The sequence below is a fragment of the Manis javanica genome, chromosome 7 (assembly GCF_040802235.1).
Source record: "Manis javanica isolate MJ-LG chromosome 7, MJ_LKY, whole genome shotgun sequence".
Taxonomy (NCBI): Eukaryota; Metazoa; Chordata; class Mammalia; order Pholidota; family Manidae; genus Manis; species Manis javanica.
The window spans coordinates 26,577,851-26,601,362 of record NC_133162.1 but is presented as its reverse complement, the minus strand read 5'-3'; the positions used below and the strand labels follow the sequence as shown (position 1 = coordinate 26,601,362).

At 43.1% G+C, this 23,512-nt stretch overlaps 1 protein-coding gene across 11 annotated transcripts in view; it reads left to right on the top strand.

Moving 5' to 3' along the window:
- Positions 1–4,080: 4,080 nt before the first annotated feature.
- BTRC (beta-transducin repeat containing E3 ubiquitin protein ligase) overlaps positions 4,081–23,512 on the top strand; it is a 252,032-nt gene continuing 232,600 nt past the window's right edge. For 2 of the 11 annotated variants that reach the window (XR_001856019.3, XM_017678606.3), the window contains exon 1: positions 4,081–4,666. Coding sequence is in view for 4 of the 11 variants with exons in the window: in XM_017678606.3 (XP_017534095.1) it covers positions 4,619–4,666 (48 nt within the window). In the remaining 7 variants the exon portion in view is untranslated. Of the gene's footprint in view, positions 4,667–5,040; positions 5,061–23,512 lie in introns of those variants that run through there. The other 9 variants (XM_017678621.3, XM_017678640.3, XM_017678647.3 and 6 more) reach the window with 9 other exon arrangements.

Genomic DNA, 23,512 nt, shown 5'->3' with positions numbered 1-23,512 from the left:
AAGGGGATTGGCTGTTCTATCCAGATAAGGATGGCCTTGGCTTGTGACAGTGAGAAGATCTGTTGAGAGAACCTAATCTGGTCACTGTTCACTGTTAATAATCACTCTTTCCTCTTAGACACAGGAACATAGAGCCCCAGTGGGGTCAGCAAACTTTGAGAAGTAGAGAATTAACTCTTGACTTTTTATGAGCACAAACTAGTTTAGCCCCCAACTAAAACAGTATCTCTCCTGCTAACTGAGATACAACCTTTCCCAACTCCACTTGACCTCTTGACCCTAGATATTCAAATAGTTGATGGCTTTTCAATCAGTTAATAACTTTGCTTCCAGTCAGCTGTGAGCTTTGATTGGCTGTCCTTGGAAAATAGAGTTTTTTCGGGTGTGTGAGGGGAGGGGAGGAGTAATTCTAGCATTTGGAAGGCAAGTTAGGCAAGGAGTAGGACTCTGGATAGCCAGAGGTCAGCAAGAAAGCACTGGGCATCTAAATTCCAAGGCAGTGGTCTCAAATCTGGCAGCAGATTAGAACTACCTGGGGACCTTTTACAGTTACCATTGCTGAGGGCCTACCACAGATCTATTAAATCCAAATACCTGGGGAGTAGAGCTTGGGCATCAATATTTTTTATGAAGTTCCTCAAATTACTCTTATGTGCAATCAGGGTTGAGAACCCCATTGGGTGTAGGAGAGGGGAATGCCATGAGATGAGGAAAAAGAATAGGCATATGTGGACTATTTCTGGCTATGACCACTATGTGTTACAAGTACACACTACAGGGATGAGGGTTAGCAGAGCAGAGCAGCGTGCCTAAAGAAGGGCATGGTCTTTGTGGATTGTTGTGGGTCTTTGTGGGAGTTGCCTAGAGAAGGTAAAACATATAGAGGGGCAAAAAACAGTAGAAAGCTGGATAATGCCAAGTGTGGTGGAGCAGACTGGTGCAAGTATAGACTGTTGCGGTCTGTCTCTACTACAGTTTGGCACTACATAGTCCAATTAAGTGTCCTTAATAGCTTATAAACCAGTAAGTAAAATCTTATGTTTGTTTTTTCAAGACATTCTTTCTCAGGAGTCAGTAAGAGGTTATCACTGCAGTGTTACTGGTATGATTGGGAACTGGAGGCTTAACTGGGAGGGCCTCCAGTTAAACACAGATAAAACGTGGGGTATCCACATGCAGTAGTTAGAAGCGACACAAGGTTAAGATGTACACATGGCAATGTGAATGGATCTTAAAACCATAGGCACCTAGTGCAAAAAGCATGAAACATAGTGAGATATATAAAATAATATTACATTTGTGAATTAAAAGTGTAGCACACAAAACAGTATCTATTTTGTAAGAACCATACAGACAAAAAGACAAACATTACCTATGGGGAGGGAAAAGGGAACAGGCTGTGGTGCAAAAGGGAATAAATAACTAGATAACTGTTTTTTTTAAAGTAAGATTTTAATCAGACCTTGAAAGATAAGTAGGAAAGAGGGGGGAAAGGGAAGCCTTTTAGAACTCCAAAATGACTACCCAAGCTAAGGGCAGGAGGCAGGAGTGCGCTGAGCAGGTATGAGTAGGAGAAAGGTCTGATGGGGGTAGAGGGGCATATTAAAGCAAAGTGGGAACTAAGGCTGGATAGAGCAAGAGGACTGGATAAGATTATGAAGTCCTGGAAAGCCAGACAAGGGAATTTAAAGATAAATGAGATAAGAAAGCTAAAAAAGGAGTGAGCAGGGAGGAATTGTGAGTCTTAAAGATGGTATCAGATGATGTGGGAACAGAGAGCCTGGAGGCGCAGAACTGGGCTGGAGGCTAGTAGAGTGAACTAAAGCAAACAGGGTGATGATCGTCTGGAGCAGGCTAGCACAGGAGGTGGAGATGGGAAGAGATATTAGCCTACACTGCTGGCTGAATACAGACACTAAATGAGGCATCCATGAGTCAAAGAGTACTCTGAGGTCTTAAATGAGGAGGTTAAGGAGAGCAGCAGTAGCTGGGATTTCTCACACTGGAAATCCAGTTTTCCAGAAAAGTTCTACTGACTCAGTATTCTCCTTGAAAAATTGCGCCCTAAGTAGGCTCATGGGTGTACTCATTTTAGAGTTGGCAGAGATCTTTGTTTTCCAGATGACAAAAGAGGGAACCAGAAAGCTTCAGTTAATTGCCCAGTCAACCAATTACCTGGAGAAAGGATGGACTAGAACCTGGCCTCTTAAATTCTCGTCCAGTGAATTTTCTAAACTGCGTTGGATTTGAGGGGCTGGAAAATCAAGGCAATTCACATTTGGATTTCTCACTTTGCCCGGTCATGAGCAATCGATTTTCAAGAAAGAGAATTTACCCTTCTGTACCCAGTCTCTGCCAGCTCAGTTTCAATCCATATGCTTGTGAAGTATCTTGCTGGTTGGGCTTCTAAACCAAACTTCTTCCTTGTGTTTGCTTTACTAATCCTTACTGCTACAGGACTGGACAAAGTGAGGACTGTCAGTGCCAGCCTCATCAGGCAATACTGTCATACTCCTCTGTGGATAACAAAGTAAAACAAATGACTTCTCAACAATAGAATCTTAGAGTTTAAAAGATCTTAACCTCCAACCCCAAATGAAGCCCACCCAAAACAAAGCCATTGTCCATGACAGATGGTCATCCTGCCTGTATATGTTTTCAGGAATGGGCAGTCCATCCCTTTGTCAGGACAGCTCTAATCACTAGAAAACTCTGAGTCTGAGTCCTATGTCAGTGCAGTGTGGTTTAGTGAAAACAGCAAAGGCCTTGCATCAAGCAAACCTGGGTTAGCATCCTAAGTAATTTGCTGTATGAATTGAGCAAGTTACTGATTTTCTATCAGTCTCATTCACTTCATCTGTAAATTAGGGATACTAATACCTGCTTTAGAGAGTTACTGTGAATATTATAGATTATGAATATAAAATGCCTAGTACAGTACCTGGCACAAAGAGCTAATGGAGTGATAGCCTTTTATCATCATCATCATTATCCCACCCACTTACCCTATGGAGCTACCTACGCATGCATTTCAATAGTTTAAAATACTTGAATTTAGTTGTTATGCTATTCCTAAGTACTCTTTTGTTATAGTAAGCATCCACTAGTATTTTCTTTCTTGGTCATGCTGCCTTTGGTTATGCTCTTGTATATGGTATTCATAGGATATGGTGCCCATAACTAAGCAAAGTATTCCAGGTGTGGTCTGAGTGCTTCAAAACAAAGACTATAGCCTCTATTCCCCAGACACTATTCTTCAAGTTGCCCAGGACTCCTTCAGCATTTTTGGCAGCCATAACACATACTGCCTTAGTTCTAGGAAAAGTTTCATATGTAATTTTCATACAAATGAGCTTTAAGTCTTCTCTGTTTTGCAGTGGTGTAGTACTTTTTTAACTTAAAGAATAAAACTTTTAATATATCAGGTATTGTACCGAATTCTGTGGGCATAGGGATGCCTAGGACATCGTTATCAACATGCTAGAAATGTAAGCTCCACAAGATTGAGTCTATTGCATTCACTAATGAATCCCTTTTTCTTGGGATGATGTCTGCCCATGGTTATGTGCTTACTGTTTGTTGAAGGAACAAATGAACAAAAGAGTTTACAATGGAAATTTTTCTTGTAAGTTTAAAAGCATTTCCCTAATTCACTTATTTCATAAATTGAGGCATTTTGTGCTAGCCTATCACTTTTTCCCCAACCCTAGTGTTTTTATCCTAACCCCAGTTTCCAAAATAAAATGCTGTCCCTTTCAAAGTCAAACTAAATGTTTACATGCTTTATTTACTGGATGGCCATTATATTCCATCACTGAAGGCCTTTTGTAAACACTAGTTTGACCCTTAATGCAAGGCTTACATCCAAGGGTTAGCAGTAGCAGGACATGCTTTCTGAGCCCTAAACACCCGAGAATTTCCTAAACTGAGTTCTCTCCAGCCCTGAGTTCCTGTGTGGATGAATAATGTCCTCAACAGAAGTGTGGGGTGTTATCTTAGGAGGACCTTGAAATTCTGCATTGGTCTGTGAGGTGCGGCCAGGTGCCCAGCGCCTGTGGATTGAAATCCGTCCCGCAGATACCAGATATATGAAATTTGGGTGTCCAGTAACCTAAAACCACAGTTAGGGAGGCCCCAGGACCTCTTGAGCTTTTTCCAGTATTAGTGCTACAGGCGAGGCACTGGTCGCCATCTTGATATCAAAAGCCAGGCAAACCGCCACTGGCGTCGCTCGGTAACCACGGAGACACCCTTTCCCCTCCCGTTTTCCAGCTGTAGAAGCTATAAACTACGATTCCCATCAGCCAATTTCCTCTTCTTGACGGCGAGTTTAGATTTGGCTCTTGGCCGGCGCAACGCCGCCGCGGTGAACAATGGGAGTTGTGGTTCGTAGCGCGGCCTCTCTTCTTGCTGGGGGAATCTCCAGAACTACAAATCCCATGAGCCAGTGGGCTCACGCATGGAACAGCGGGTCCACCCTGGCCTCCTGCCTGTGCCTATGAGGTAAGAGAGGGCGGGGGGAAGAAAGAGGAGGCGGGATCCGGGCGCTGCGTTGGCTGAGGCCTGGCACCAAGGGGGCGGCCCCGGCGGAGTGCTGACCTAGTGGCCCACGGCGATTATGGACCCAGCTGAGGTGGTGCTGCAGGAAAAAGCCCTCAAGTTTATGGTGAGGAGAAGGTGCAGGCCGGGGAACGGTGGAGGTAGTGGCGTTGGCGGCATCGCTAACGTTCGGCCTGGGCCGCCCGCCCGCGGAAGGAGTGAACAGCAGGACCCTGGGCCGAGGCCGGCGGCGGGGGCGCCTAAGTGGACAGTACTGGATGGAGCTCCTGGGAGGCTGGAGGGGGTTGCGGAGAGGAGTCGGGGGTGGGGGTCAGCAGCTCCGCCATCTTGTGGATGAGAGGCCAAGTGACAGCAGGAGCTTAATCGGGGAGGGGTCCCTGGGCGGCGCGCGGAGCCCTGGAGGGAAAGGGGCGTGGGGACAGTTACTGAAGAGCTGAGGAAGCACGGAGGAGAGGCGCTGTGAGACTGCTGGCAGGGCCTTTCCGGTGTCAGGGTTACGGGTAAGGCCCGGGAGAGGAGGTGCATTCAGGAATGGGGAAGAGGAGCACGGGATAGTGGGGGGAAAGCTAATGCGGAGTGGGCGCGGGGGAGACCAGGCTGGATGCAGATGGATCTAAAGATGGAGGAGAGAAAGCCAGGGCTGGTGGGAAGCTTGTAGTTTTAGGGTGAGGTGAGAAGAGATAGTGTTTGCCTTCAGGGTGCAGTAACAGCTTGGCCAAACTAATGTTGACAAACTCTAAAGAAATAGGCCTTAGTTAGGAAGATACTCTCTGGGGATGGGGACCTAGGGCTATGGTGACAGTCTCTGGGAAAGGAAGGGGGTGTTGACTGTGAGCCGGAATTACAAATGTTATAAAAAAGGATACATAACTCTACTTGGAAAGGAAAAGCCAAATATTGTAGTAAGGGCGACGTGGTGAAAAGCAAGAGGTTGGCTGGTCAGGGAAATACAGGTACAGGAGATTAGAAGCAAAATTAATATCAAATAGGGTAAAACTAAACAAAGCTGAGTGCTAAATTGTAGAGATAGTAAAATATGGGAGCCAGGTGCTCTATCACTTTATGGGAAAGGAAAATCCTTGGAGATTAGAATGGCAAAACCCTTAAGAAGTGATGAGATCAGACAAGAATCCAGGAGATAAGGGAATGTAGCTAGTGAGGAATGGGAGATGTTATGGTTGGTGGTTGTTTACTAGTTGCTTACCAGTTTTAGGTGGAAGCACAGTATGAGCTGGATTGGATTTTGTGGGTGTGTTTAAATTCTTTTTGGAGCCTGGTTCTTTTAACTTTGTATCATGCTTTCCTTCTGTTGTGGTTATGCCTGGCAAATTTGTGTAGTATGATATTTGATGCTTTTAATCTGATGTTTCTTATATCCTAGGTGTAAAACCAGATTCTGAGGTTACAGCTAAAGGATGATGGAATGCATAGACTTATAAACAGGTGGTTTTAGGGATATTGATGTTATTTGCAGTTGAGTCTTGCTTTTTCAGATGTAATTTATAACCAGTCACTCCTATTCTTGTTTCTTTGTCAGATAGTTATTTTGTGTCTGCCTGAAATACCAAAACAAATTTAAATTAACATGGACACTAACCTAACAGAATCTAGGCTTTACACTGTGCTATTTACAAGAATATTTTTTCAGAGATTGGTCAATTTTACTAAAACTATTTATTTTGTATTAGTGCTTTCAGAAACATCTAATGTTTGAGTGTATCATTAATAAAAATTAATTAGACCTGAAGAAGGTTCTTGAATTTCTGCTCATTGTTGAGATTCGACAATTTAAGAGACTTTGACATTTTTTGAACATTTAGAAGTAAGACGAAGTTGCTTTAAATCTACAGACATTTAGGGGTTGACTCAGTCCTCATCTTGACATTTGTGTCAGATTTATGGAATAATGTAATTTACAGATCATAAAGAGACATTATGAGATCATCTTTTTTACTCCCCATTAGACCTCAGGTTAGGAACACTCTCAAACTACTTGATCTCTGCTTTGTACCAGTGAGTTATGTTTCGATAATGGTCTCCTGATTGAGTTAAAGTGAACCTGGAGGTGACCGCCTAGTAGTTTGCAGCTTTTCAGGTACCACACATTATTAAATGTTGAGTCAGTTTCCATAGAGAGAAGTCAATTTTTTCTTTAATTTTAGTTACTTTCACTTTTGACCTTGCCTGCTATTGTGGCTGCTGTTTGAGAGAAGGTTAACTGGAAGAGTGTCAGGACGAATACCTTAATAACTGAAACAGAGAACAGAGTTAGAGATTTGATACTCGTTTTCAGCTTACAGTCCTGCTATGACTCTGAATAAGTCAACTTGCTTTTAGTCCTATTTACCCTGCTACCCTATCTGTTTACTCAGTTAATTTTGAGATAGGAAGGTATTTTATTTGTGCTTGAACCAATAAGTAGTGTACAATACAAACGTGGAAGGACTGTCCTCCTAATCAAATTAAAATTTTTGCATAGCATCTGACTTTATTTTGGCCTTCCTCCTCTGCTCAGTTGTGAATTGTGAATGACAGTTTTTGTAGGGATTCCCTGATTTCCATAGTTTAAGAAAATGTAAGTTTGTTTGAAATGTAAACATGAAATGGATATTCTCTTTCCTGAATGTTTCTCCTTACTACATCAATACAGTGCTTCAATTAGGAATTTTACAATAAAATATTAATAACACCTGCTAATTCAGAGTTGACCATAATTCACACATGGTCTAGACTTAAAAGTTTACCCTTGGGTACTTGTGAAAAATCGTTTAAGCAGAATGTTTAACTTCTAGAAACAAATGATATTAAAACAGCTTACATTTAATAACCTATATGCTTATACCTCATTCAGCTTTAGCAGTTCCTCAAGGACCTTCCTTGGTCAACAAAATTATAATTCAGAAAAGTTAAATAGGAACTGGAAGAAGATCTGGGAAGAGAAATGAAAATGATTAAGTGAATGTAGGCACCATTTTATAATGCTATCTATTATATATGCTATATATACTCTATATATACATACATTTGTATATATTTAAAAATAAGCATATATATATATTTTTGGAAGTCATTTTGAGTTTTATTATGTTCTATAATTTTTTAAAATTAAGGTATCATTGATGTACCATCTTATGAAGGTTTCACATGAGCAACATTGTGGTTTCAACATTCACCCATATTATCAAATCCCCTGCCACCCCATGACAGTCACTGTCCATCAGTGTAGTAAGATGTTATAGAGTCATTGCTTGTCTTCTCTGTGCTGTACTGCCTTCCCAGCAACCTACCTATATTGTGTGTGCTAATTAAAATTCCTCTTAATCCCCTTCTTTCTCCCTGCCCACCCACCCTCCCCACCCCCTTCCCTTTGGTAACCACTAGTCCCTTCTTGGAGTCTGTGAGGCTGCTGCTGTTCTGTTCCTTCAGTTTTGCTGCTTTGTTATACTACACAAATGAGTGAAATCATTTGGTATGTCTTTCTCCACCTGGCATATTTTACTGAGCATAATACCCTCCAACTCCATCTATGTTGTTGCAAATGGTAGGATTTATTTTCTTCTTATGGCTGAATAATATTCCATTGTGTATATGTACCACATCTTCTTCATTCATCTACTGATGGACACTTAGGTTGCTTCCATATCTTGGCTATTGTAAATAGTGCTGTGATAAACATAAGGGTGCATATGTCTTTTTTTTTTTTTTTTTTTTTTTTTTTTTTTTTGCCTTTTTTTTTTTTTTTTTGAGAGGGCATCTCTCATATTTATTGATCAAATGGTTGTTAACAACAATAAAATTCAGTATAGGGGGGTCATATAGGGGGGTCAATGCTCAATGTACAATCATTAATCCATCTCAAGCCTAATTCTCGTCAGTCTCCAATCTTCTGAAGCATAACGAACAAGTTCTTACATGGTGAACGAATTCTTACAGAGTGAATAAATTCTTACATGGTGAACAGTACAAGGGCAGTCATCACAGAAACTTTCGGTTTTGATCATGCAATATGACCTATAAACCATCAGGTCAAATATGAATATTCATTTGATTTTTGTACTTGATTTATATGTTGATCCCACATTTCTCCTATTATTATTATTATTTTTATTTTTAATAAAATGCTGAAGTGGTAGGTAGATGCAAGATAAAGGTAGAAGACATAGTTTAGTGCTGTAAGAAGGCAAATGTAGATGATCAGATGATCAGGTGTGTGCCTATGGACTAAGTATTAATCCAGGCTAGACAAGGGCAGCAAGACATCCACGGATGCAGAAGATTTCTCTCAAAGCAGGGGGGGTGAGGTTCTGAGCCTCACCTCTGTTGATCCCCAAATTCTCACCTGATGGCCCCCCTGCGACTGTGCCTGTCTTAGGTTGTTCCTCCCTTGAGGAATCTTACCCGTCTCTGGCTAACCAGTCATCTTCCGGGGCCATACAGGGAAATGTAAAGTTGGTAAGTGAGAGAGAAGCCATATTGTTTGCAAAGGTTAGCTTTTTACTTCTTTGCAGATTTATGCCCTGTGGCTTCTATGCCCAGCACTTGTCTCGAGGTATCTTTACCACCTGGAGGAATTGTGATACTCGGTAAATTCGATATGAGGCACGAATTCTATTTAAAGTTTGTAATTAGGAAGGAAGAAGAAAAGCTATAGATGTAGCATATGAAGGAAACTTGGGAGGATTGATTATTTCTTTGACATATCTTCTTGTATAGTACCTTAAGTATGTATAGGTTTTAAACTACTAACTAATTTGCACACACATATTGACATAATAGGAATACGGTGACATAAACAAAGCAAATCTATAATTACCAGCCATCTCCAGTGAAGCCAAGAAAACCATTTAGGCACCCTAGGCATTTGTGAAAATTTATCTATGATATGATGGATATTTTCCAACTGTACTTGAACCATCAGACAAATTAAAGCAGCCCATTTCTGGGATCTGTTCACATCCCATATGTTCTTTTAACCATAGATAGTCTATAGTCATGAGATTTTGGGGTGCTACAACTTGCACCCCTCCCAACTCCTGGTTGAGTTCCAACAGTACAGATCCCGTCAAATTCGTTGTCTCACTGTATGCACATGCCAGCCTAGACATCTCCCTCCTCCTTCTTATGGCAAGTCCAGGAGATGGTGGGCTGGATGCAGCCACAACCGCAGCATCGTCCGGATCCCTGTGGAGGCTTTTTGATGATCATCCCCCGGCACGAGTCCTCCAGAGAGTGCTGATGCCGGAAGCTCCTCCTCATATCGTATCTTAGTTCATTTTCTGGGTATCCAAGCTAGGCCTTGATCTTCTGCGTAGAAACAAACAGACCCTTTGCCCACACTTTGACATGCCCTCTATACCACTGTGCAGAACTCATTGGAGGTCAGCACACAGTAACTGCTTTTTTTTTTTTTTTTTTTAATTAAGAGAAAGGAATATTATCAGAAAAGAGTACCTCCATAGCTGATCATCTGACACCCTTTAAGTGATCAACATTAAGGATATTTAAAGCATGCGTTGATCTTTGATTTACCAATAGTTTTATCCTGTTAAGGAGTAATCCCCCTTTTCTTTCTTTCTTTCTTTTTTTTTTTTTAAATTTTTAATCTACACTTACCTGAAGAATACTATGTTTACTATGCTCTCCCCTATATCAGGTCCCCCCTAACAACCACATTACGGTTACTGTCCATCAGCTTAGCAAAATGTTGTAGAGTCACTACTTGTCCTCTCTGTGTTGTGCAGCCCACCCTCCCCTTTCTCCCTCCCCCCCATGCATGCTAATCTTAATACCCCCCTTCTTCTTCCCCCCCCTTATCCCTCCCTGCCCACCCATCCTCCCCAGTTCCTTTCCCTTTGGTACCTGTTAGTCCATTTTTGGGTTCTGTAATTCTGCTGCTGTTTTGTTCCTTCAGTTTTTCCTTTGTTCCTATACTCCTCAGATGAGTGAAATCATTTGGTATTTCTCTTTCTCCGCTTGGCTTATTTCACTGAGCATAATACTCTCCAGCTCCATCCATGTTGCTGCAAATGGTTGGATTTTTCCACTTCTTATGGCTGAGTAGTATTCCATTGTGTATATGTACCACATCTTCTTTATCCATTCATCTACAGATGGACATTTAGGTTGCTTCCAATTCTTGGCTATTGTAAATAGTGCTGCGATAAACATAGGAGTGCATCTGTCTTTCTCAAACTTGATTGCTGCGTTCTTAGGGTAAATTCCTAGGAGTGGAATTCCTGGGTCAAATGGTAGGTCTGTTTTGAGCATTTTGATGCACCTCCATACTGCTTTCCACAATGGTTGAACTAATTTACATTCCCACCAGCAGTGTAGGAGGGTTCCCCTTTCTCCACAGCCTCGCCAACATTTGTTGTTGTTTGTCTTTTGGATGGCAGCTATCCTTACTGGTGTGAGGTGATACCTCATTGTAGTTTTAATTTGCATTTCTCTGATAATTAGCGATGTGGAGCATCTTTTCATGTGTCTCTTGGCCATCTGTATTTCTTTTTTGGAGAACTGTCTGTTCAGTTCCTCTGCCCATTTTTTAATTGGGTTATTTGTTTTTTGTTTGTTGAGGCGTGTGAGCTCTTTATATATTCTGGACGTCAAGCCTTTATCAGATCTGTCATTTTCAAATATATTCTCCCATACTGTAGGGTTCCTTTTTGTTCTATTGATGGTGTCTTTCGCTGTACAGAAGCTTTTCAGCTTAATGTAGTCCCACTTGCTCATTTTTGCTGTTGTTTTCCTTGCCCGGGGAGATATGTTCAAGAAGAGATCACTCATGTTTATGTCTAAGAGGTTTTTGCCTATGTTTTTTTCCAAGAGTTTAATGGTTTCGTGACTTACATTCAGGTCTTTGATCCATTTTGAGTTTACCTTTGTATATGGGGTTAGACAATGGTCCAGTTTCATTCTCCTACATGTAGCTGTCCAGTTTTGCCAGCACCATCTGTTGAAGAGACTGTCATTTTGCCATTGTATGTCCATGGCTCCTTTATCAAATATTAATTGACCATATATGTTTGGGTTAATTTCTGGGGTCTCTAATCTGTTCCACTGGTCTGTGGCTCTGTTCTTGTGCCAGTACCAAATTGTCTTGATTACTATGGCTTTGTAGTAGAGCTTGAAGTTGGGGAGTGAGATCCCCCCTACTTTATTCTTCTTTTTCAGGATTGCTTTGGCTATTCGGGGTCTTTGGTGTTTCCATATGAATTTTTGAATTATTTGTTCCAATTCATTGAAGAATGTTGCTGGTAATTTGAGAGGGATTGCATCAAATTTGTATATTGCTTTCGGCAGGATGGCCATTTTGACGATATTAATTCTTCCTAGCCATGAGCATGGGATGAGTTTCCATTTATTAGTGTCCCCTTTAATTTCTCTTAAGAGTGACTTGTAGTTTTCAGAGTATAAGTCTTTCACTTCCTTGGTTAGGTTTATTCCTAGGTATTTTATTCTTTTTGATGCAATGGTGAATGGAATTGTTTTCCTGATTTCTCTTTCTATTGATTCGTTGTTAGTGTATAGGAAAGCTACAGATTTCTGTGTGTTGATTTTGTATCCTGCAACTTTGCTGTATTCCGATATCAGTTCTAGTAGTTTTGGAGTGGAGTCTTTAGGGTTTTTTATGTACAGTATCATATCATCTGCAAATAGTGACAGTTTAACTTCTTCTTTACCAATCTGGATTCCTTGTATTTCTTTGTTTTGTCTGATTGCCGTGGCTAGGACCTCCAGTACTATGTTAAATAACAGTGGGGAGAGTGGGCATCCCTGTCTGGTTCCCGATCTCAGTGGAAATGCTTTCAGTTTCTCGCTGTTCAGTATAATGCTGGCTGTGGGTTTATCATATATGGCCTTTATTATGTTGAGGTACTTGCCCTCTATTCCCATTTTGCTGAGAGTTTTTATCATGAATGGATGTTGAATTTTGTCAAATGCTTTTTCAGCATCTATGGAGATGATCATGTGGTTTTTGTCTTTCTTTTTGTTGATGTGGTGGATGATGTTGATGGATTTTCGAATGTTGTACCATCCTTGCATCCCTGGGATGAACCCCACTTGGTCATGGTGTATGATCCTTTTGATATACTGTTGAATTCTGTTTGCTAATATTTTATTGAGTATTTTTGCATCTACGTTCATCAGGGATATTGGTCTGTAATTTTCTTTTTTGGTGGGGTCTTTGCCTGGTTTTGGTATTAGGGTGATGTTGGCTTCATAGAATGAGTTTGGGAGTATTCCCTCTTCTTCTATTTTGTGGAACACTTTAAGGAGAATGGGTATTATGTCTTCTCTGTGTGTCTGATAAAATTCCGAGGTAAATCCGTCCGGCCCCGGGGTTTTGTTCTTGGGTAGTTTTTTGATTACTGTTTCAATTTCTTTGCTTGTAATTGGTTTGTTTAACTTTTGTGTTTCTTCCTTGGTCAGTCTTGGGAGGTTGTATTTTTCTAGGAAGTTGTCCATTTCTTCTAGGTTTTCCAGCTTGTTGGCATATAGGTTTTCATAGTAGTCTTTAATAATTCTTTGTATTTCTGTGGAGTCTGTCGTGATTTTTCCATTCTCATTTCTGATTATGTTGATTTGTGTTGACTCTCTTTTTCTCTTAATAAGTTGGGCTAGAGGCTTATCTATTTTGTTTATTTTCTCAAAGAACCAGCTCTTGGTTTCGTTGATTTTTGCTATTGTTTTATTCTTCTCAATTTTGTTTATTTCTTCTCTGATCTTTATTATGTCCCTCCTTCTGCTGACTTTAGGCCTCATTTGTTCTTCTTTTTCCAGTTTTAATAATTGTGATGTTAGACTATTCATTTGGGATTGTTCTTCCTTCTTCAAGTGTGCCTGGATTGCTATATACTTTCCTCTTAAGACTGCTTTCGCTGCATCCCACAGAAGTTGGGGCTTAGTGTTGTTGTTGTCATTTGTTTCTATATATTCCTTGATCTCTATTTTGATTTGTTCATTGATCCATTGATTATTTAGTAGCATGTTGTTAAGCCTCCATGTGTTTGTGAGCCTTTTTGTTTTCTTTGTAGAATTTATTTCTACTTTCATACCTTTGTGGTCTGAAAAATTGGTTGGTAGAATTTCAATATTGTGGAATTTACTGAGGCTCTTTTTGTGAGCTAGTATGTGGTCTATTCTGGAGAATGTTCCATGTGCACTTGAGAAGAATGTATATCCTGTTGCTTTTGGATGTAAAGTTCTATAGATGTCTATTAGGTCCATCTGTTCTAGTGTGTTGTTCAGTGCCTGTGTGTCTTTACTTATTTTCTGCCCGGTGGATCTATCCTTTGGGGTGAGTGGTGTGTTGAAGTCTCCTACAATGAATGCATTGCAGTCTATTTCCCTCTTTAGTTCTGTTAGTATTTGCTTCACATATGCTGGTGCTCCTGTATTGGGTGCATATATATTTAGAATGGTTATATCCTCTTGTTGGACTAAGCCCTTTATCATTATGTAGTGGCCTTCTTTATCTCTTGTTACTTTCTTTGTTTTGAAGTCTATTTTGTCTGATATTAGTACTGCAACCCCTGCTTTCTTCTCACTGTTGTTTGCCTGAAATATGTTTTTCCATCCCTTGACTTTTAGTCTATGCTTATCTTTGGGTTTAAGGTGAGTTTCTTGTAAGCAGCATATAGATGGGTCTTGCTTTTTTATCCATTCTATTACTCTATGTCTTTTGATTGGTGCATTAAGTCCATTTACATTTAGGGTGACTATTGAAAGATATGTACTTATTGCCATTGCAGGCTTTAGATTCGTGGTTACCAAAGGTTCAAGGTTAGCTTCTTTAGTATCTTACTGCCTAACTTAGCTCGCTTATTGAGCTGTTATATACACTGTCTGGAGAGTCTTTTCTTCTCTCCCTTCTTATTCCTCCTCCTCCCTTCTTCATATGTTGTGTGTTTTGTTCTGTGCCCTTTTTAGGGGTGCTCCCATCTAGAGCAGTCCCTGTAGGATGCCCTGTAGAGGTGGTTTGTGGGAAGCAAATTCCCTCAGCTTTTGCTTGTCTGGGAATTGTTTGATCCCACCATCATATTTAAATGATAGTCGTGCTGGATACAGTATCCTTGGTTCAAGGCCCTTCTGTTTCATTGCATTAAGTATATCATGCCATTCTCTTCTGGCCTGTAGGGTTTCTGTTGAGAAGTCTGATGTTAGCCTGATTGGTTTTCCTTTATAGGTGACCTTTTTCTCTCTAGCTGCCTTTAAAACTCTTTCCTTGTCCTTGATCCTTGCCATTTTAATTATTATGTGTCTTGGTGTTGTCCTCCTTGGATCCTTTCTGTTGGGGGTTCTGTATAATTCCATGGTCTGTTCGATTATTTCCTCCCCCAGTTTGGGGAAGTTTTCAGCAATTATTTCTTCAAAGACACTTTCTATCCCTTTTCCTCTTTCTTCCTCTTCTGGTATCCCTATAATACGAATGTTTTTCCTTTTGTATTGGTCACATATTTCTCTTAGTGTTGTTTCATTCCTGGAGATCCTTTTATCTCTCTCTATGTCAGCTTCTATACGTTCCTGTTCTCTGGCTTCTATTCCTTCAATGGCCTCTTGCATCTTATCCATTCTGCTTATAAATCCTTCCAGGGATTGTTTCACTTCTGTGATCTCTTTCCTGACATCTGTGATCTCCTTCCGGACTTCATCCCACTGCTCTTGCATTTTTCTCTGCATCTCATCCCACTGCTCTTGCATTTTTCTCTGCATCTCATCCCATTGCTCTTGCATTTTTTTCTGCATCTCTGTCAGCATGTTCATGATTTTTATTTTGAATTCTTTTTCAGGAGGACTAGTTAGGTCTGTCTCCTTCTCAGGTGTTGTCTCTGTGATCTTTGTCTGCCTGTAGTTTTGCCTTTTCATGGTGATAGAGATAGTCTGCAGAGCTGGTACAAGTGACCGCTGGAAGAGCTTCCCTTCTTGTTGGTTTGTAGCCTTTTCCTGGGAGAATAGCGACCTCTAGTGGCTTGTGCTGGGCAGCTGTGCACAGACAGGGCTTCTGCTTCCTGCCCAGTTGCTTTGGGGTTTATCTCCACTGTTGCTGTGGGCTTGGCCTGGCTGGGGCTGTTCCTCCAAAATGGTGGAGCCCCGTTAGAGGGGGAGCAGCCAGGAGACTATTTATCTCCGTAAGGGGCCTCTGTGCTCCCTGCTGCCCAGGGGGTTAGAGTGCCCAGAGATCCCCAGATTCCCTGCTTCTGGTCTAAGTGACCTGTCCTGCCCCTTTAAGATTTCCAAAAAGCACTCTCCAAACCAAAACAACAACAGCAACAATGAGAGAGGGAACAGAAAGGAAAAAAAAAAGAAAAAACACGCGATTTTTTTTTTTTTTCCTCAGGTGCCGGTCCCAGGCACCCGCGCACTGGTCCTGCTGCCCTGTCTCCCTAGCACCAGGGTCCCTGTCCTTTCAAGGCTTCCAAAAAGCACCCACCCACCGGTCCCGCAGGGAAGGAACGCTCAATATTCTTGGTCCTCAGGCACTGGTCCCACGCACCCGCTCACCAGTCCCGCCGCCCTGCCTCCCTAGCACCGGGGTCCCTGTCCCTTCAAGGCTTCCAAAAAGCACTTGGCAAAAAGAGAGAAAAAAAAGGGGAAAAACGCGCGATTTCTTCCGTCCTCAAGTGCCGGTCTCAGGCACCCGCCCACCGGTCCCGCAGGGAAAAACGGGGGATATTCTTTGTCCTCAGGCGCCGGTCCCAGCCACCCGCTCACCAGTCCCGCCACCGTGCCTCCCTAGCACTGGGGTCCCCGTCCCTTCAAGGCTTCCAAAAAGCGCTTGCCAAAAAGAGAAAAAAAAAAAAAAAGGGGAAAAACGCGCGACCTCCTCCGTCCTCAGGCACCGGTCTCAGGCACCCGCCCCCAGGTCTCGCAGGGAGAAACGCGGGATATTCTTTGTCCTCCGGCGCCGTTGCCAGGCACCTCCTCACCGGTCCCGCCACCCTGCCTCCCCAGCAACGGGGGCCCGTCCCTCTTAAGGCTTCCAAAAAGCGCTCGCCAAAAAAAAAAACTGCTCCGGTTTCTCTCCACCCGCCGGGAGCCGGGGGGAGGGGCGCTCGGGTCCCGCCGGGCTGGGGCTTGTATCTTACCCCCTTCACAAGGCGCTGGGTTCTTGCAGGTGTGGATGTGGTCTGGATGTTGTCCTGTGTCCTGTGGTCTCTATTTTAGGAAGATTTTTCTTTGTTATATTTTCATAGCTCTATGTGTTTTTGGGAGGAGATTTCCACTGCTCTACTCACGCCGCCATCTTGGCTCCCCCCCATATGTCTTTTTGAATCAGAGGTCTGTAAGCATATTTTTAAAAAATATATGGAGAATGGAAAGACAAGCTGAGGGATGAATTCGAAGTTTATTTTTAAAAATGGACAGGATAAACTAGTTCCAGAATCTTAGAACTGGGGAAACATTTGTAACTTGGATGAAATAATTTTAGGGCATATAAAATAGTTTTTAATAGATTTGATAAATGAAACATAAAAGGTAACTTGCCATCTCTTACTACGCTGATGGACAGTGACTGCAGTGGGGTGTGGGGGAGACTTGGTAATATGAGTGAATGTAGTAACCACAATGTTTTTCATGTGAAACCTTCATAAGAGTGTATGTCAATGATACATTAATAAAAAAAAAAAAGGTTAACTTGCCATCTAACAAACCACCTCAAAATTTAGTAGCTTAAAAAACAATTAGCTATTTCTCTCATCTGTGGTTGACTGGTGGGTTTTTTATTGCACTTGGTGTTGTCTAGGGTGCCAGCATGGCTGGAATGTTCATAATGGTCACACTCATGTGGTAGGCCACACTGGCTGAGAGTTCAGCTAGTGCCAGAGGCCTTCAGTCCTCCTTTATGTGGGCCTCCTTTTTTCCACACGGCCTTTGGATTTCCTTAAAGCATGGTGTCTGGGTTCTAAGAAGGAGCATACAGAAAATATAAGCCAGTAAGCTTTTAAATCCTAAATTTGGAAGTCTGAGAATATCATTATTGGTCAAAGACAGTCAAGACCAGGGCAGAATAAGAGAGGAAATAATCTCTGCCTGTAGATAAGAAGAGTGGTATGTGTGAACATAGAGGGGGAAATTGCTAGGGGCCATGTCCTTTTTTGATATTGCCTGTGGTAGATGCTATTCTAGTTGGATGTTTAGGCTAAAAATACAGATGGGATCAGCCAAATTTATGGGTGATAACAGAGACAGCTTTTTTTTTTGAGGTTAACTTCTTAAGGAACTAACATGATCTCTTGCATGACTTGCCTTAGTAATTGTTACTGTGGAGATAATACTGGGTGAATTAATATGATTCAGTAACTTTTCTTATTTGCTTGAGAAGCATATATATCTAAAAGCAAGAAATTGCATTGTAAAATAAATACTCAGATTTTTCACTGTGATGGGCTTTTCTTTAAATCAGTGAGATTGATTACCACCTGGTTGGATGAACATTTGAAACAAGTTCTTAGTTTAAGTTGTCAGAGTTTTATGTATCTCTCACCTGTTCTCAATTTAAATTAGCCTTTAGTTTCTTTTCTGGGTACTCTTATACAGGTATTAAAGTGTGGATTCAGTGTGACCAAAGAAATTGACAACAAAACGTTCTTTGGGGTGAAAGGGTTTATTACTGGGCTTGTTCTCCCAGAGGTAGGTCGAGCACTAGTGTCTCTGCCTCCGCCCAGAGCATTGGACCGAGCTCTCTATATAGTGCAATAATAGCTTATTGCCTAAAGGTGTGGAATTGGTAGTCTAGCAGCAGGCCAGTTACATCATCAGGTGGTTTAAGTTCAGTGAGGATCCTGGCCATAGGAACCCCAACTTCCCCACACTCCACCCCTCCAGGATTCTCACCTTAACAATCTACACACTTTCAATCTTCCTCAATGGTCCCTGTGCGAGAAAGCTGGAGCACTGTAACCAGATTCCACAACAGCAACAGAGGATAGCAACAACTTAGAGATAATAACAAAAATTAAGATGCAACAAGATTTTGATACAGGTAACAAAAATTATAATAATCCTCAAGTCAGAGGAAGTTCCCAATCCACAAAGACCTTAGGGGTGATGAGACATGTTTTAATGACACCAACATAGGCAAATCTTGTCCATCAGGGAGGATGCATGCAAGAGAGTGGTCCTATGATAGGACTGTAGTAGGAAGGGGGTCTCTTCCAGGTCTAGTATACCATACTTTTACTCCTTTCCCCATGGGGGTTACTGAAGGGTCTATGTATAGTGCTACTGGAGGTGCATGCACTGGCCATAATGATAAAACAAAACTCCCTGATAAGATGCTCCTACCTTCTGGCTGTTCAGGATATACTACTGTGAGCTTTGGGGGCCACTCTGCGGTTATTCCAGGAATGCACCGGAAGCCAGCTTCCAGGCCTTGTCCCCAAGGTGCCAGGAGAGCCAGCCATCATAGGTCAAAGGCCATGTCCACTCAATGGAGTCTCTGGGGTTCAGTGCAGTTGGTGCTGGCAGTAAGATACTGTTCTGGTGGCTGAACCTCGGCTTCAGTGATTCTTTCTTGGTTTGTACTTGCAGTTGTATAGGGGAGGCAGTCATATGTGTTAACATGTCTATGGGGCTCAGGGCTTCCTTTCAGGGTTTCTTGTTCAAACACTGTAGCATGGTCCATAAGTGGACTGAGCATCCCTGCAGACTGTTGGTATCTGACTTTAGTCCAGATTTTAACAAGCCGTTGTGCCTCTCTGTCATGCCTGCTGCAGTAGGATTGTATGGCACATGAAACTTCCATTTGATTCCCAGCTGTTGCACCCATTTTGCAGTGTATGTCCAGTAAAATAGGTGCCCTGATCACTCTCAGTTACCTGTGGTCAGCCGTAGGTGTCAAAGAGATGCTTCAGGCCTTTTTTGGTCGTCTAATGGTCTGCACAACGGGTAGGAAAAGCAACTGGAAGTCCAGTAACTGTGTTCACACAAGTCATGGCATACCGATATCCTTCAGACACAGGTAGAGGCCTAGTATAGTCTACCTGCCACCTGACGAGGGGTATAGGCCGCTTAGCTATTGTCCCATGTTGCTGTGGAACTTGGTGTAAGTCACTTTTGGAGCACACGACACTTTTGGAGCAGACTCCTGCCGGGCTCTACTAACTTCTTTGAAGGTCAAAGGCAAGCCCCATAGACGGGCTATAGCCCACATTGTCTTTTGCCCCGCATACAACAAATGCTGATGTAACCATTGGGCTACATCAGAGGCAGGTTTTCTTCTAACCAACATATCTGGGCCAATTTATCTGCTTCATCATTTCTTGGGGATGCCAGTGGCAAATGACCTGTCACATGGTATACTGTAATTATTTTAGTCTGACCACAGCCCCATAAGTCTTGCCATAGTTCTTGCCCCGAAAGGGGTTGGTGACCAACCAGCCAGTTGGCATGGTACCAGGTTGGTAGCCACAGGGTCAAGCCCCGATAGACAGCCCAGCTGTCAGTGCAGATAACTATAGGGGAGGGCTTCTGGCTGATCACAGGTCACACAGCCCGCAGCTCTGCCCATTGGCTGCTCTTCCCCTCAGCTGCTCTTCCCCTCACCATCTTCCATCCATATTGTCTCAGTCTTAGAATGGAAAGCTTTGGCCTTCCATTTTGGGGGCTGCCCACGGCTGGACCTATCTGTGTACCATGCATCTTTGGGCATAGGGGCTCTTCCCTCCTGATAAGGTCTCTCTGCTATTAATGGTTCAAAAGCAAATTCTTTCTGCTTTTCACTAGTATATGTCACTGACCCCAATAAGTGTTAGAGTTTTTCACTCAAGGGGCAACTTGAGAGGGCACTATGCTGCTGTAGGTAAGCACCTCACTTGGCCAGTGTGGGCATTTCTGCCACACCACTCCTTGGCTTTTGGGTCCAGTCTCCTATGTACCTCAAGATGGGATAGGTAGTTATTACCATAGTGATGTAGCCAGCAAGGCATGATACACGGCAGCCAGTTATTTTTCTGTCCAAGTGTATCATACCTCTGCCCCTTTCCAGAGTTGTGACCAGAATTCAATAGGTTGGCAAGTTCATTCAAGCCACTGCTGGAGACCCCAGCCATAACTGTCTTCAGTCACATGAACATCCAGCTCACAGGGCCTTGATGGGTCTATCACACTCAAGGCCTGCATGGCCTTGACTGCCCGTTTTGCTGTACTAAAGGCAGATGCACATGTCTCATCCCAGTCCCACCTGACACCCTTTCATACCAACTGGTATAAGGGCTTCTGAATTTGTGCCAAGTGCAGGATAAACTCTCTCCAGTAGCCTAGAAGACCCAAAAACAACTGTAGCAGTGCTACAGTTGTACGGGTAGGAAAGACCTGGACTTTATCTATAGCTGCTCCTGGTATAACTTTGGTCTACCTGACCAGATGACCCCCAAGAATTTGACAGACAAACCAGGTCCCTGAACCCTTGGTACTGTTCACAGCCCATCCATTCTGTTGTAGATGTTGCAGCAGTCTAGGTGCCGCACCTTCTAGATCTGAAAGAGAATTGGACGTGAGCATGACATCATCAGTATAATGGTACAGCTGTACCATTGGCGGTTTCTCCCATGTAGCCAAGTCTTAGGCTACAAGTCCGTGACAGATGGTGGGGTCTGTGGAGGTATCCCTGTGGAAAGACAGTGAAAGTCCATTGCCTTCCTTCCCACGTGAAGACAAACTCTTCCTGACTTTCCTGCTCAATGTCAATGGAAAACAAGGCATTAACAAGATCTACCATATAATGGTATGTTCCTAGTTCATGGCTGAGGGTATCCATCAGGCCTGCAATAGAGGGGACAGCAGCATGCATAGGGGGTATGACTTTATTCAGTTCTCAGTAATCCACAGTCATACACCAGGAGCCATCTGGCTTTTTTACTGGCCATACTGGGGAATTGAAAGGACTGTGGGTGAGCTTTATAAAGGTAATACCCACCTTTTCCAGCTCCTGGAGAGTTTCTCTAATCTCTTTATGCCCTCCAGGCAGTTTGTATTGTTTGGTATTAGTCACCTGCTGAGGTACAGGCAAAGCTATGGGTGGGTGCCTATCATGTCCCCTCAGAACTGCCTTCACCACACATACTCTCAGTCTGAACTCACCTGAAGTGGTCTGCAAACATAGACCCTGCAGGATATCAATCCCCAAAATATACTCAGGGATGGGAGATATATACACAGTATACTTTTTTGGGGGTAGACACCCTATTCCCAATGGAATTTGGGCTTGTTTCACTCTGATAGCCTTACCCCTGTATCCATCTATGATAGTGGGGCTCCCAGGGAACTGCTCAGGGTTACCATGAATCAGTGAACATTCAGCCCCTGGGTCCACCACAGCCAGGATACATTGTATGTTCACTGGGGACCAATGGATAGCTATTTCAACATGGCCTCTAGTTGCCCCCCTGGTCCCTCCTTGAAGACAGATACCTAGACCTTCCCCTCAGTCAAACCGTGTTCCCCAATCATCTTCCTGTCTGGGCTCAAGTGAGGCTGGCTCTCTCTCCAGAAGGAAATCTTGCAAACGAACAGCCCAGACTTGTGGCTCTGTCTCTGACCTCTGCCTCTTTGGTCTTAATGGCTGAAACTGCTGCTCTAGTTTCAGTTGTTGCCATAGCTCTAGGAAGATCTGATTTGACTTCCGTCTAATTTCCTTCCATCAGCTCCTGCCCGTATTAAATCAACCCACATCTGGGTTCTTTAAATTCTTGTAGCCCTTTAAATTCCTCTTGTGAGTAGCAGACCTTATTCTGTGTTCTCATTGCTTCAGCCTCTCCTAAGTCTGCTACTGTATGTGTCACCTCGCTTATGGGCTGCCCTAAATGAGGGGCAATGGCCACTAGAGACCCAAAGAGGGACGTGGGAGCTGTTTGAAGCACAATGTTTCTCATCCCCGTAGTGAAAATCTCTTCATCTGGGCCATATTCTCCAGACTATAGATGGCATTGCTTATACCTAGCTCTTGTAACACCTGTTGGAGCTCAGCATACGTCTGCCATCTAACAGGAGAGGATGGTAGTTCACCTGGATTGGGCCACACAGCACGAAGTACAGCCATAAGCCAAGTGAGGAGGGAGTGACTCCCTGGGGTTTGATGTGCATTTTGTAATCGCTGCCTCAAGGAGGGCTGCACTGTCAGGGAATTCAGCTTTCCCATCTCTGATCCCGACAGAACAATTTCATCCACCCCTAAGTCCCACAGGTACAGGAGCCAAGCTGATACTGACTCCAAGGGCTTCTGCCTAAACCGAGAGCCCAAATGCACCAGCTCAGCCTGAGTATAGGGGTGGAACATAGAGTGCTCCACGACCTGGGGAGGGGTCTGCTCTTCTCCTTGGGGAACTTTCAACTGCTGGGTCTTTATTTTCTTTACAACCACTAGGTGTGCTTTCAATATAGGAGGGCTCAGTGCCTCTGGCACCACCCCTTCATCCTTCCCCAGCTCCTCCATTTCCAGGGCTGATGGCACCTTTCTCTCCCCTCCCCAAGTGCCTCTTTCTGCTCAGTCTTCAGCAGCTCTCTTACCTTCACCTCAATGCTTCGCAACGGGCATTCTCATGCCACCTCTGCCTGTGCTTCCCTCTGGAGTTTATCTTTTTCCTTGATGTCCTTTTCTTCCTTCAGAGCAACTGGCAGTGCTGCCATCTCGTTCTGTAAGGAATCTTTTACCTCTTTAATGGCACCTTGCTGCCAGCATTCTCATGCTACCTCCTCTCGCATCAATGCCATTTCCTTGGTGAAGGAAACCAGTTGTTTTTCTGGTTTCCTTTTTGCAGCTTGTGTTCTTGTGCTGCCATTTCTTGGGTATTTTTCAGGAGCATGTCCTTCTCTTCTGTAGACTTTTTTAATACTGTGAGAAGCATCCAACCCACAGTCCCGCTGTGTCATGGGCACTCTGTCTCTCAAAAGACCTACTTACTATACCAAGGGCTATCTGTACTGCCTCAGGTATCACCTCCACTTGCCT